At 40.6% G+C, this 15,905-nt stretch overlaps 1 protein-coding gene across 1 annotated transcript in view; it reads right to left on the reverse strand.

Moving 5' to 3' along the window:
- Positions 1-12,844: 12,844 nt before the first annotated feature.
- Positions 12,845-15,905, reverse strand: part of FBXW7 (F-box and WD repeat domain containing 7, E3 ubiquitin protein ligase) — a 116,995-nt gene continuing 113,934 nt past the window's right edge. The window contains 2 exon segments of the mRNA XM_009329779.1: positions 12,845-14,863; positions 15,856-15,905. The exon segment at positions 15,856-15,905 is cut by the window's right edge and continues 29 nt beyond it. Coding sequence (XP_009328054.1) covers positions 14,595-14,863; positions 15,856-15,905 — 319 coding nt within the window. The 3' untranslated portion in view covers positions 12,845-14,594.

The following is a 15,905-nucleotide window of genomic DNA, read 5'->3' on the forward strand; positions in this document are numbered from 1 at the left end:
AGGTATTTTTGCCTCCCAGCAGAAACATCCACCAGTCTTGATGCTTCCAGGGAACGGGCGCGACAGTTGTCTTGCACTTAGAAAGTGAAGCTTGTATAGGACTCTCCTAATAGAGTGGTTGTTCTGGAGTCCCAGTAGAGAGCTAAGTGCCTTTTAGAATATATTTAAATTAATGAAGGGATTAAAGGATGTTGGTGCTTACAATAGCTGAGAGCTGTTCTTAATGACATAGAATAGTGGTTCAGAAGGGAACAGGTCTCACTACACCATTACATAAGAAACAAGGAGAAAAGAAACCAAGTTTGCTTGAAGATAAAAAATGCTGTCTTTGTAGGAGAGCAAGATAAAGAAACTGAGAAATCTTATTATGTTGTGGCAGTTTCTGGACTATCAGAGTGAAGATTTTCTAATTATCAGGAGGGTTTTGTTTGGTTGGGGTTTTTTTTTTTAGCAACTGAGGATTTTAAGTGAGAAAAGTAGCTGTTACATAATATTTAGCACTGAAACATCCCAAGGTTTTTGTGCGACTCCCTTGGCATGGAGTCAAGTAGGGATAAACTACTTACGTTTCTGTGTTTCTTAAAATGAGTTTTTCAACATGCTGAATGATTCTGGGGTCTCAGAGGAACAGCCTAGGCCAGACTGGCAGTGGAGTTGCATCATAGGCTGCCATCCCAATGGAAATGGGAATAAGCAGACAACTTCCATTAGAGGCCACCATTGAGATTACAGCAGCGTGTCGGAAGTACTGTTTGCGTTCCAAAGAGTAATTGCACATCAGTAGAACATGTCCCACTTTGCTGCATGATAGCAATAGTCGATATTGGCTTGGCAAGGGAAGGAAAGAGAATTGCATACTGCAAGTGGGAAAAGCTTTAGACCCGTATTTCTATCTCATGGCATAGTCTCTGTGAGATACTTCCTTACGGAGGACTTTAAAAGCATGTACGCTTGTATTCTCAATGATTTACAGCCTTATATGTTTTCCAAGTTTCTAATCTAAATTGCTATTCTGATATTTTTTCTGATGCACTTTTAAAGCCAAAGTTTTTCAAACTTCAGCTGCTTGCTTTGGGAAACCATTCCACTGACTATTAAATTTTACTGTGAAGCATCTTTATCCCAATGGTCTGATTTTTCTTAATTTCTTCCTGTTACGCTTAGGTCTTTGTCTTTATTTTAACCCACAAAATTCCTAGCTTCACATCTTCAAATATTTGTAGATTTTATGTAAGCTGTTTTTATGTCCTCTTCATCTTAGGCCTCTTGGGGTCTTTGGTTGTCTGCCGTGTGAATCCTTGTATTGTTTTCCCACGTTAAGATGATTGGCACCGAATGCATAGTCCTGAAATGATCCTTTCCTTGTATGTATATGTACATCTTCCGCTTATGCCTCTGCCTGTGCAGCCTAATCTCTCATTTGTTGCCAAAGCAGTTGGCAAATTTGTGTTTCACAAATACCTTTTGCAGGTCATTTCTGAAAGTTTTTTTTGCCCTGCTCTGGTGCCAAAATGCAAGTTAGCTAATTTAAACTCAAGACACGTTAGCACAGAGAAATGATTGAAATGTTTATTGGGTAGTAGAAAGCTTTTAGGTTAATGGTTGTGCATTCAAAGGTGATTGCAAGGAAGGGAAGGCGGGAAAAGAAGAGTATCTGGGTAATCTCTGCACCTGAGGAAAACCTATGGTAGCCTGTGACTGCTGTAATGAGCCCTGGGGCCACTGGCAGTTGGCATCTTTCAGCTCCTCTGCCTTGTGCTGGAAGGCTGGACCACCACAAAGTCAGCTCCAAGGTGGGTAGCAGAGTGTAAAGGCTGATTTAAAACCGCAACGGCATTTTGCTTTGCTCCCTGTCTTTGCCAAGTATTCTGTGTTGAGAACTAATGATTGGCATCACTGCATCCCCAAGTACTCCTTCTTAGGAGGGCATAGGCCTTGGCTCAAGGGCATGCACCTCACGCAGCCCCTCGTAATTGTACAAGCGCTGCTAGCCTTCTTGCAACTTATGTTCACTTTGCTCTTTTTGTACAAGGGTGAATGATCCTGCAGAATATGAGACGATAAAGAAATATGTCCATTTTCTTAATTTCTATCTGATATATTTGCTTATGTTTTTCAAGATGTATCTTCTTTTTTATCTCTAGTTGAGATTGGTGTCTTCCTAAGTCCCTGTGTGGCGTTTGTCTTTTCTCTTAGGCATTCAGGGTATTTTCCCAGTCTGCATTTCCTTAGCCTATTCCTCATAGGATTTTCCAGTGGGATCATTAGTGAGATATATAAGAACGATGAAGAGAGACTTTTTACCGAGGCCTGTAGTGACAGGACAAGGGGCAACAGTTTTAAACCGAAAGAGGGTAGATTTAGATTGGACATAAGGAAGGCATTTTTTATGATGAGGGTGGTGAGACACTGGAACAAGTTGCCCAGATGTGGATGCACCTTCATTGGAAGTGTTCAAGGTCAGACTGGACAGGGTGTTGAGCAACCTGATCTAGTGTAAGATGTCCCTGCCCATGGCAGGGGGGTTGGACTAGATGATCTTAAAAGGTCCCTTCCAACCCAAACCATTCTATGATTCAGTCCTGAAGATAATGTGACCTATTTGACAGGTATTTGGATGTTGGAATTGATGTCTGTTCTTTGTTCACTGGTGTAACGTTTAGTGTCCTGCTCAAGTTACCCAAATTCAGTTCTTCCTTCTTTTTCTCAGCCCAGCAACACCTGGGCTGAAACTGTTTTCTTCGTGGGTACTAATGCTTGTACAGGTTCTCGCTGCCTCTTTTGTCGGCCTAGGAGGACACTTATGAGGAAAGTGCTTATTGCACCTTGGGTTTCTGTCATACACTTCTGGTTTGGAGGAATGCTTTGTGCTCTGTTTGCTTAGCTAGAAGAAGAGAGCATTTCATTTTCAAACCATTGGAGAGAGTGTGTTCTGCAAACCAAACTTCTTTTTACCTTGCCACATTACTCTTCTTGATGGCATATTGATTTACTTCACTCAGCCAAGTTGAGCCAGGCCCAGCTTTCTGCCCAATTACGTGTCTCAGTGTCTTGCAGTGTCACATCTTAAGCAGGACTCAGACTTGTTCCTCCATGCTGGGATCAAGCTCTGTAACTGCAGGTGTCACTTCTAGGAGCAAGCCTCAGACTGACTGCTGTCCCGTGAAACCACCTGTCCTAGCTCCTTCCCCTAGACTGAGGTTTGGCACTTGACCAATGCCTTTAGACTGCCTCTAAACCTAAGAAAAAAGTAATTCACTGATTTAGCTGCAGTTAGATCTCTCCTAGTGTGGATAAAGCTCCAGTGGAGTATTACAAAAGCTGCTTTGACATTCACGCTTCCTTTTTGAGAGAATAGTTACTGTATTTTTAAGTAACCTCTTATAATGCACATGGCTGTATAATTTACAAATTGCATATTGCTAGCCCAGAACACTAAATTTTGTATTCAGATACTGTGATACTTTTTGTATTGCTTTGTTAGAGCATGAATTTTCAGTCTGAGAAATAGTGATGTTTTCCCGGTTTCTGTTGCTGGAGGTTGATGATACAGGACTGTCCTCAGCAGAAGACAACACTGTAGTTCATACCAGCAATTCAGCTTTTATGCAGTAATAATTAAAAGAAAAAAGTTTTTATTTATTTACTGGCCAATTATCCAATTTTTTAAGATTGGTCTTCACTGGAAGATAAAATGAAGAGAAATGCAAAAGGAAAATTAAGTCATTAATGTACTCTTTGCTTCTAGCTTTCACTTCATTTGATTGTAAATTGTTTGCAGTAAAATTGCAAATTAGTAGCTTGGATAAAGCTCTATAAATTCCTTCAATATCAGATTTAAATGAGGAGGAATGGGGCCTCTAACCTTCATGGGGTATAACTGTAGCTGGATGTGTTCCTAGGGGCTAATTATCCATTCCTCCATATCATTTGCTTGAACTATCAATTGCTCACTGTTTAATGCACATTGGGTGGATGCTGGAAAATGCCTAAGAAGATGTGAGATGGAAGCGTAGGCAAGGAGATGCTCTCACTACCAAACACAGATCTCAGAAGACATGCCGCATCCCACAGCAGGCTTCTGAACAGGAGCGGCTCTCAAAAACCTGTGTTGCTTTCCAAGAGTAGTGCAAAATTTGCATCCTGAGCTGGCAGAGAGAGAGACAAGGGTTACACTGAAAGTAGGTTTTCTACATTTTGTAAGAAGAGCAGGTTGAAATAGCCATCCCTCCTGGAAAGGAAAAATACCGCATGAACTTCAGAGTTGGCTGCCTCTGTACCTCTTACCTGGGTACAGGGGCAGTGTCCTAAAATGTAGACAAGGTAAATTTTGGTTTAGTGTGAGGTATTACTACTGTCCCTTCATTTATTTTATGACTGAGATAATTTCTTCCTGTTCATCACACAGCTAAAAGAACAGTTCTTCCATTCTCAGGCCTGTGAAGCAGTGTCTTTTGTCTCACCTGTATTGCTTTTACCAAAAGCCAAAGTGATAGGAAGAATAATCTTTACGGGCAATATTCCACATTTTTAGAGAACAGCCATAGAGAGAGAGATCGATCCTTTTATAGAGGGTCTGTTGCGGGTGTGGTGGCTGGGGCCAGCCCGGAGGGAAGGGTCCACGGCTGGAGGTGCGTCTGCGTGTGCTCATTCTAGCCGGGTGTATGGGAAGAGGGCGCTTCTGTGATGCAGAAAATTCAAGCTCCAGTTTGTGTGCATAAATAACTGGATTCAGGTATTAATTAGAGAGCATAATTTGTTTGGAGAGTCGAAGATTAAAGGAACTCCTGTCTTCCGGTCAGAACAATTTTGTCTGCATTGTGCTGTCTGATAAATCAGATTGCGTAATGGGGGTATTCTGTGGATTTTCCAAGAGCAAATCAGAATATGCTGATATTAGAGCCATGCTTTTTTTTTTCTTCTCTGGTGCACTCCTTACGTCTATGGAGGAGCTTCTGCTCCCTTTACTGTCAGGTTTAACTGCCTTTGTGCGCTATGTGGTGGGCTCCTGTTAGCTGTACGGGGTATTAGTCCGGTTGTCAATGGGGAAGGCTTCTTTACCTCAGGCATTCGAGATACAATGCTAGTCATGTGTCCTGCTTTTTGGACTTTGAACCTCTGTCTAATTCTAACTTATTTTCCCTGATCCAATGATCCTTCAGCCTGGAAAGGATAAGCAGCAACACTCATCTATTGTCAGCTTTGTTCAAGCCGTGGGGAAGTACAGTAGTTGCTGTTCTGTTCTGTTCTGTTTGTAAAACAACAAGCAAGAGCAAAATGCTTGAATAGAAGGAGCAAAAATAAAAACAAAACTGTGAGGCAAATCTTATTTATCTTTCTCACTGGATAAATGTAGCCACGCAGTCTGTGAGTACCGTATACACAGAGCTTGGGCTGTGTATGGGTGGGAACGCATTTGCAAGGAGAGGAGGTTACCTGCAATTGTTAACAGTATCATTAAGCTGAAATCAAACAGGGAGATAAAAGATACGGGGATTTAGGTTTGAGTTTTGTTAGTTTGGGTTGTTGTTGTTGGGGGGGGGTTGTTTGTTTTTACCGCAAAGATGAGGATGTCTTATCTGTGGCTTTGTTGCTTTGGACACAGTTTGTGTCCATCTTAATAGTTGCTTATCCGTTTGAATTAAGTTATGTTGGTTTAACACTATGCAGAAGCCAAGTCTCAGAGAAGTGCTGGATGTCCCTGGCTTTTTTCAATTGGATCTATTGTGTCACCAGAACAGTTAAATTTCACCAGCGCCAGGGTAGAATACCCGGTATGCAGTCACATCATATGCTGGCTCTGGAGCTTTTATTGCTTATGCTGTCACTGCATATTAAGAATTAGTGAGCAATGCGCACTAGATTGTTTTAGACGTGGTTTATATATTATTCCTAACATACCCTGACAGACCGTGCTATCCCAGCTGCGCTGTGTTGGTAGTACCGGAAGGAATATCAGCCGCTGTTGTTAAGTTTGGAATATAGATTCATTTACAACCTCAAATTCTTATTTATACAGAGCTTTATGAAACAGGCATCTTTTGGGATGATAGTTTCTGTCCAGAGATGAATCTATCTAGAGGCTTGTCACCAAAAGTAACTTCCAAATTCTGCACAGATTTGGAAAGCCATGTTATCACCCATGTTTCGTAATGAGGAATGTTTTCAAACTTGCCTTTACACACTAGATTTCCTAAGGAGCAAGAAAACACATGATTTTTAAAGAAAATGCTATCTTTTGGCAGAAAGCAGAAGAGAGAATGCTTGATGAGTATTGAATTAGGCAATGCTTGTTGCTCAGTTGTTTGTGAAATTGGTGGTAGACCAGTCTGTGCTTAGAGGGCCTGATCCTATTGCTGTTGGACCATTTGAGTCATTTGTTGGACTGTGGATAGACAAACATTAGATCTTTCATGTTGAAGCAGACAAATAAATGAATTTTTCTGAGTGCTCTGTATCTGCTTCTCATCTGTCTTACGTATCTCCTGTATATCTTATATCTATAGGGTGGTGTAAAAAAAGACTCTAGCTCACAAACTCAGATCTTGGGGTGAAGGAAGAGAGAGAAGCTGGCTATGACAGTTTTAAGCAGAGAAGTCTGCAAATGGGGGAAGATGAGGAAGATAAAAAAATGTGAAAAATAGGGGCATGAATGGTAAAACATGAAAAGAAAAACATAGGGAACAGGACAAAGGAGGAAGTGAAACATGAGGAAACTGAAGTGCGAGTGTCAAAGAAAAGAGAAAATGAGGGAAGCAAATAGAGGAAAACAGAAAGATTTTGTATTCATCAAGTCTTTTTTAAAATAGTATAACCAGAAGTGTTTCAAGATATGAATGTGTATGTATAGAAATGAGTATGTAGTTTGAGCCTTTTAAAATATAAGCTGTAATCTTGAATTTTTCAACTCAAATTGGAGACCTGTGGGCTTAGTGGAGCCATATCCCATTTAGTTATACTAACAGATGGCCACATTAGTGACATGTCACATAGAGCATTCCTCCATCTTATTGCTTCTCTGCCCTGGGTTTGTCCCCATTCCGCCATATGGCCAACAGTGATAAACGGTGAGGTCTCAAGAGCTGGTTCTGCTGGTAAATGACTGCCTGTGAACAGGTGAATCCAGACAGGTCAGTTATCTGGTTTTGGAATGTAAAAATGTGTGTGAGACTGAAGGGTGGACACAAGGAACATCGTGTTACTGTATTGTTTTGGGTGAAATGGGGTATTTGAAGCGTGGCAGTAGGCAGCAGAATGGTAAAGACAGCATCCAGTCCCTGCCTAAAGCATGTGCTAAATGGGCAATAGAAACACCAACAGAAAAAAATCAAGAAACTTTTCCCCTGGGGACAACAACATAACATGTTTCTATAAAACTTGTTTGTTTGAGAAAATGTGTATGCTAGTTAATTGAAACATTCACTCCTGTCAACTGAGGATTGACAGGAGGAACACCAAAGCAGACAAGTAGCAGCAAACTGTCTGAAGGCACATTTTTGGAGCCCTGTCTAGTCTGCAGCTTTTGAGTTCCTCCTTTTTCCAAACTATAATGTGAAAATGTAAAATCGGCAATGAAATCTATCAGGAAACTTAAAAGCAAATGACAGTTTGAAAAGAGAGGGAAACGTAGTCCTCAGATCTTCTGTATAGCAGGGGAAAGGAAACATGTTTTATATTGTTTGTGTATCTGCAAAGCTGTGGTATTATTAGAAATTCGTTTCAAACTGAGGAGCTCAAAATAAAACTCCCATTTAGGAACAGTTGTACTGCTCAGTTTACCACACTGATATTTAAAGCCAACTAATCTGAATCCCTCTATCCCTTAGAAATCGTCAATCCTCTCGAAGGTGTGAGCATCTTCCCACACTATCAGATTTGAATATTTAATCTAGAGAATGAACTTGAGTTGAAATGCAACTCCTATGGCAATGGAAACTGCCTTTGAAGTTTTTGGATCTTCTACATTCCATGTTTCCTGTTTTAAATTAAAAGAACAAAGCGCTCTTGAATAGCGCACTGTAAGCACCCTGCGAAACCTGCATCTCAGACACCTGGCCGGCTGATGTGAGGAGCCAGACAGAAAAGAAGGAGGTCCGGGGGCATTTCATTCACCTTCCCATGAAACAACCTGCCCTAGATGAGAGACGTTCCTGCGAGTCAGAACTAATGTCGTTGGTTGTATCCTCAATTACAGGGCAGACAGACTAAAGGCTTCATAAAGAAAGCTTACTCCTGTGCTTTGTTGATGAGGATGATGAAATACCCCACACTAGCCGTTGTAGGACTTACAATTACGATCTCTTGGACAGAAAAAGCCCCAAATTCATTGTACCTGCCTTTCTCTGAATTTCATAGGTTATTTCTGATCCAGCTCACATCATAGACTTCCCATGGTTTTTTGCTGTCCTTAGACCATGACCTCTCACAGCTTCCGGGCAACAAGGGTCATGATCCTGCTTAAACTGTGAAGCTTCTTAGGATGTGCCTGTTTTGCAGGCATGAAGAAACCCAGGCCAGATGAGGTTTGTGGCATTAAAAGCTTCGTGTCTGAAAAAACAAGGAATTGAAATCAACTTGAAACTTGTCTAATTGCACCAGGTCTAGAGTATTGTTTTCAGTCTAGACTCAGGGTGGAAATCATTTTAGCAACACTGATGATAAATCTCTCACTCTGGGCTGAATGATGTCTTCTCCTCTTCATGTACTACCTTGGAGCATCCAGTGTTAGACTTGAGGTTGTGCTGTCCCCGTGCAAAAAGTGGCAAAAAGTACAGCGTAGATTCCAGCAGCACAGAGATGCAGAAGACAAATACCTCGGCTTATCTTTCACCAAAACTATTGCTGCCACGTAGGGTTAGACAAAATCAGCTTGTGAGTAGGGATCAGGTAGTTGAAGTTGGATCTAAGCAAGGCAGAGGTGAGGACAAAGGAGAGCTGGAGGATGCCTTTGGGCAGGTCTCAGTCAGTTGTCCTGTACAGCGTGTAGTTTAGAAACACTGCTCGATTGTTCTGTGCTGCCAGGCTCTTGAGTAGCAACCTCTGCGATTAATGATTTCTGCCATCTCTAGTTGGTGGGGAGATTCTGTCCTAGCTTAGTTATGATTTTACAGGACTCTTACGTCCCATCTGGGCTAGAGCAATGCAGTATACATGGGCATAAAGCCATTGGTTCTTAGGCAACTGCAGTCACACAGAGTGCTGCAGCATTTCCCCCCGGCAGCGTGTGCTCGTGGTAGCACAATGCACCATTTCTTTTCTCTGAAGTACCGCTACAGCTGCTGGCCATTTGGCAATCTGAACAGGGAGCAAGAGACTCTACTGGCTGCCGACTTTTTGGTGACACCTAGTTTGCCAGACTATCTATCTCAGAAGGGATCTGAAGCAGCTTTTATGTTAAAACATCTGTTGTATTTATAAACCTGCACTGATGCTTGAAGAGGTGTTTGAAAAATTGTATCTGCCATTTTTAGATGAAGTTTGAAAAACCTGGTGTAATCATATGGATCATATATTTCCATGTATAATCATAAACATCATAGATCATCCTAAAATACTAAACATCATCACACAGCATGTGTATCTTTGCACAATGTCAGGGATCAAGGTTATAGCTAAAATGGCAGGAGATGGAAAGAAAATAATATTCCCACTTTTATTAAAGATTCAGTGGTCAGTATGTTTGGATATTACCCTTTAAGTAATTAACAGTTGTTTGGTCAGAGTGACTCAAGTAGTTACTGGCAGGTTTTTCTTTTTTGTTGTTATAATCTGGTTCTTTTGCCTATCTAATTACAGAATTTCATGATTTCTTTTTCTGAACGATTCAGGTGTTGACTTGCTGGTAGAAAATTTTGGCCTGACTGACAGTGAGAGATTTGTATTTCTTTTAAATTGGATTCCATAAGCCAATCAGAACAACCTCTCCATAAGCACGCTGAAGAGTTGAAGGCATCCAAACTTTTTTCTCTGGCAAAAACTCTGTACTGGTATCGGGCAGATTCTGTTTTGCTGCTGCTGCTGTTTGATGGGAGCTGGTTGCTGATTACGAATCAGGAGCCAGGGGTGCTGTGGGAGAGGGTTTGTTGAAGGTTACGCCCGCACTAGCTGTTAGTGTGCAGTAGGAGCAGAGCTGTAGCGCCAATTTGCTGGTCCTGAGGACCTAACGTCCACATGAATGTATTTTTGAGGTGTTGGACTAGCTCTGGTTTGGTCCCAGATGCTTCACTAGTGGCTCGAGTGCCTCAGGTGTGCACCTGGAGAACTGCTCCAGATTTAGTTACACCCCGAAGGAATCCTGTTTGTGGGTTCCGAGGCAGCACTGTGCTCTGTTGGGAGAGCTGCTGATCTGAACTACAAATTGGTGTAGACACAGCTGTTTGTTAAACATCTGGTCTTATCTCTTGAATGAGTAAAGACCATAGGAACAGGCTCTTGGAGGAACTGGCAATACTGATTCTGACTTACTGCTAGCTAAAATGAAGGTCCACTAAGAATAATACCTATTAAAAAAATCTTTCAATGTTGTTGACTTGGCTTCAGATGCAGGAGAAAATGAGGAAGCTCTTTCTGGGGCTAAAACAAAAAGAAAAAAGGGCATCAGCATTAAAGCAAGAGGGTAAGATGCCAGAAACTCTACTGCAATTATCTCTCTAGGATAGGTGCAGATATTTTGACATAGCCTACGATGACTAAGCTACTAGATTCAAGAAGTACCTGCGCATCGAGAGCATTTAAAGCAGTTATAGTCTTATACTAGTATTCTTAAATGTTTTTATTTAAAAAAACCCACGCCACCTACCTTAAAATCAAAACCTAATTACATGAAGTGCAAATGTTTCCTAAACAGTCTCAGCTGCAGCATGTGCTGCCGAGCTGAAGACACTTCATACTAAGTGAGTGAACTATGTCACGGTGAGTGGGTCAACATAAAGGGGGTCATAAGGAGACTATAAAGAAAAACTGCTTGAACAGTTTCTTGCACGACGTGTTTACTACGGGCCCATTTTTGAAATGCTGTCACTTAAATAAACAAATTTCTGCTTATTGAGCTATGTTGTTCAGCTGTTTCATAAGCAACATCAACTCCTACAAACCTAAAGAGACTTTTCACAAAATAGAAGTCTTTAGAGTGCTAACACATTTAACTTTGTAAAGTTGCTTTATTGAAGGGGAAAAGCCTTTTAAAAAAGTAATTTTTAAGGACTGTATTGGTTTTAGTATTTAATGTGATAGTCTATCATAGCTTGACTTTGCAGCCAATAAATTTTTTTTTTCACCTAAATCTGGGATGAAGGAAGCTGTAAATGTGGTTTGCTTAACGTGTTCAAGTTATTCTGCATTAATTTGAACAGAAGATAGCGTCGGAACTGCACTATCAACGGGAAAACTGCTGAATTCTGGTTAAGCGCATTTTGCTCCTGGTCATGTTGGCTGCTTAAAGTGTAACTTAAACACAGCTCGAACTGATTTGGATTTCTTAGTCTTCCTCTTCCGTCATTTCACTCTTCTGCCCCTATTTGTATTCCTGCCCTCCAGCACAATGTTACTCAGAAACCTCTCATTCTCCTGCACCGTCAGGCCAGAGCCTTTGCTCTTTGAAAACACATTGTTGCATTTCTACAAATCATGGAAGAAAATTACATAATCTTAAAAGATATTGCTCTGTTCCCTGCATTAAATATTCCTATTTTTACCCTTCTATTTCCACCCCCTCTCACAAGTAGTTCAGCCCAGACTGACGTACCTTCTGTCATCGGGGGGCTGAGAGTCCTGGCCTGCCTTCTCAGCAGAACAATGTGAAGTCCTGGCAATGTTTCACCGTCGTCGTAGGAGAGGATTAGCTCTTTAATTGTTTTTACATAAAAACCAAGACGATCATAGCTTTTATATGTCAGTGCTTGCTGCATTTTTTTTTTTTCCTTAAACACCAAATCAATGAACAGATTTTTACAATTTGTGGCTGCTCAGTCATTTTGTACGGCTTTTTAATCTCTAGAGGCCAGATGGAAGTGTGACCCTTCAGCAATGCTTGTTTTGCATAATGCAGGGATTGGAACTACATTTGAATAGCACATAGTCATAGAAGTATATAAATATTTTTCTTTTCCATCCATGTGTCTTCTCTTCTAATGTTTTGGTTTGGTTTTCTTTAATGACAGTTTTCTACAGGGAAAACTGTCACGAATAAATAAATAAATGCCATGCCCTGACAGAAGAGCCCAATGACTTCGGTCAAGGAGATTCCGGAGAGAAACTGACACTCAAGTGGTAAGTTTCCGCGACAGCTGATGACTGACTTACCTTGGTTTCAGGGCACTGATAAAACTGCTGTTGGACTCATCTGGAACGAGGTGGGTGTTTTGGGTTTTTTTTTCTTCAGAAGCTTTATTTCAAGCTCTCCTACAGCCCTACCTTTGATTTTAGTTGTATTTATGGATTTATTCTCTGCTGTCAGACTGCAATCAATTGATTGAAATCCATAAATAATAAACACCAAGTTTCAATTTAAGACGTGGTTAACAAGATGCTATCGGAAGAAGTTTTACATACTTGAGCAGCTTTTTATAGCCAAGTCCCTCCAGAGTCAAATCCTGACACGTTCTTAGCGACAGGAAGCTAATGGCTTTCCCACATGTTTGTCGAAGCCCATGTGACAAATCCTATACGGCAACTGAAGGAGAGGACACTTGCGCACCTGTTTGGGGAAGGGTTACATAAAAAGTCCTGCGACGTGTTTTAGCATCTCCCAGTCAGCTGAGCAACTTGACCTGCTTTACCCTTCGTAGGATATATGATATTAAATTAACAAGAAGAAATAGAAAAAAAAAAAAAAGGACAGACAAACTAACATGAAAAAACACATTTTATTGCACTTAAGTTATAAGAAAATAAAATTTCTAAGTGAATCAAACCATAGACACAATCCCTTTAAAGGTTGTTTTCCTCCATCATGTCAGGTTGTTACATAACTAAAATTAACCAACTGGAATCTGATTGTTTTAAATCAGACTATAAATAAAACAAAAACAAAAAAAAAAGGAGGAAAAAAGATCGCCTAGGATACAGTGTTAAACCACTTTCACAGTTCAGCTTGAGTTGTGGCTCTTGGAGAATGAGGCAAACCATTTAACTCTTTCGTTTCTCATTTTGTTTGCATGTGACATCTTTACAAAAACGTAAGTTTTTGCTCTGTCAGTTCCTCCCAGCAATAACTGTAACAGTTGTTTTTTTCTCAAATACTGTAAAACACTAAGACTGACCAGCAACTTTATTTTCATTTTTGTATTTTATATTTTTTAAAAATTTTGTCAGTTTTTTAATGTATGTTCATTCCATTCACCACAGCCCTCACAAAGAAAAATTTCCCCACAGAACAGGCTGCAATAGCTTTGTTCTAAGGAATGTGTTTTAATTTTTGCCCAGAAAAAAGAAAATAAGCTTTGCACACACACTCAATTCTTTATTTGCAGGCAAACTTCACTCTTAATTGTCTGAAACTCTTCCACTCTCAGCCTCTTAGAGGCACAGTTGGCTCAAGTTTCAGTGGCAAAAAGTCTTTTTCTGTAACCAAACTAGAGCAAATTTGGAATTCAGTCTGGGACTAAAACGTCACAGCAGAAAAAAAAAATAAAAAAAAATAATTTGCTTTTCTTTCTTTCATTTAGCAGCATAAATAAGTTTGGCCACTGGGAATACAGTACAGGGGTGGGACAACAATCCCGTAATTGAAGACCTACTTCTAGCACCAGCATTGCGAATTAAATCCATCAGAGGACTCTCAAAACCCAGGACAACTTGCCACCTCAGAGCAACTTACGCGTTGAAGAGTGTAGATGGAAGCAACAGTAAATAGATTAAACAGAGGCTAATACTGTGATTGACATTGGCAACGGTTGGCAAAAAAAAAAGAGGAATAAAAGAAAAAAAGAAAAAGCTCTGATAAAACTGTACAAAACAATTCACAGTAATATTTTAGCTTTTCCACACCAGGAATGGACTCTTTGTTTTTGTTTGTTTTTCTCATTGCAGATGCTCTCTAGTTTTTGAAAGTCAACCAGTGACTGCTCGTAGAGGTTGGAAGGGACCTCTGGAGGTTGTCCGGTCCAACCCCCTGCTCAGAGCGGGGCTAAGGGACAGCGCGTTGCTCGGAGGGGCTGCCGGGACCCAGGGTGGCCCAGGGGTGCACGAGCAGGCTCGCCTGTGCAGCTTCTTTCAAGATCTTTGTGGTAAAATAACCTGTTAACAAGAACTGTAACAATTTTTTTTTTCACCTCCAAATTGCTCAAGGAGCAGCTGGAGGAAAGTAAAGAAATAATTGCACCTGGTTTCATTTCAAAAGTCGTATTTTTGCAAAGCTGCCCCGGTCAAAAGTGTAGCCTTTTTATGTGACGAGACAGCAAATGCCTCTCTTGTCAGTTATAGTTTGTCATCTTTGTCTTCTCCTTCGTAGTCTGTAGGTCTTTAGGATCTGTTGCCCCAAGCCAACATCCTGCACCACCAAGGACAAGGGATTTTTTTTCCTTTTTCTTTTTTTTTCAGGGGGAGGGAAAGGAGAACATAGTCTACACGTTTGGACAAATTCATCTTTCTGCCCTTCACTTCATATCCACGTCAAAGTCCAACACCAGCAGCTTTGTTTCCTCAGTCCCGTTGCGGCTCCCAACCGCACACACTAGCTTTGTGTTAGAAGCTCGGATCCGCCACACGACGCCTCCGCTTCCCCCGCTCTCCAATGTGACTAGATTTCGGATAAATTCACCCGTTTTCAAGTCCCAAAGTTTTACAGTCCCATCATCTGAGCTGGTAATTACAAAGTTCTTGTTGAACTGTAAACAGGTCACAGCACTCTGATGCTTGTTGGGACCTGTAACAGTAAACCAAAGCATTTTTATTTGTAATTAGAAAGTGATGTCAGACAGCACTGCATATAAAATAAATACCTAGCTCTTTGCATGCAGCTTTTTCTACCTAGATGCGTTAACTCAGTTCTTGTGCATTAAAAGGTACAGAAGCCTCGCTGTGCTTTCAAAAAGTGAACGCAGGTATAGAAAAACTCTTTGTTACAGTGATCTCGTTTTGTTGTATACAAGCAGGAGGGCAGCTGTGCACTTGGACATTCATAAAAATGAACTTAACCATCCACAATGAGGTGACTGCTGAAGGCATTTGTCTCCAAGTCCCTTTGGAGTGTTATTATGCGATTACTCTATCAGTAAATATTGACAGTTATATATTGACATATATACTGTTAAAACAGCAGAGTTTGCTTTACAGTGAAATTTAATTTTCTGCTCCAGCCAGCAATGCTGCATGTGATATATGGGAATGATGTAAGACCTTTTTTGGAGGGGAAACAAAACAATGTGTTCGTGTGCACGATGCCTGAGTGGCAACTGTCAGAACGGAAATGGAAATCTTTCTTCTTACTGAAATAAAGAAAACATCTTCCACTCATTTCTCTCGATTTATTGCAACAGACAGTGTACTTTGCCTCCCGATCCAATTAATCAGTAGGCTTTGAAACATCCAAGTGATCCCTAAATAAATACGCTGACTGTTTTGAGAGGTCATTTCCTACATATTTCTGTGGCTTATTAGGCTAATATACCTGTAGCAAATTGCTATCAGTCCAGACCATCTGCCTTTCGTAACAGGCGAGTGATTTGAATAGATTAGATTAAATACATTTTGTTCTTCTAATTCAGAGAAAGATCATACAGCTGTCATCAGAAAAATATTTAAGTTGTAAGTGGTCTGTGCTTGTTTCTTTGTATGTAGTTTTTAGGTTTTTATATAGAATCTGCCACGTGGATTACTGCAGGCAGCTTGATTTACGTGAAGGTAGTTTAAGCTCACCTTGCAATGTCTGTAAACATTGTCCTGTTTTAATGTCCCAGATTTTGACT

This window comes from Pygoscelis adeliae, unplaced genomic scaffold (genome assembly GCF_000699105.1).
Source record: "Pygoscelis adeliae isolate BGI_AS28 unplaced genomic scaffold, ASM69910v1 Scaffold67, whole genome shotgun sequence".
NCBI classification, from domain to species: Eukaryota; Metazoa; Chordata; class Aves; order Sphenisciformes; family Spheniscidae; genus Pygoscelis; species Pygoscelis adeliae.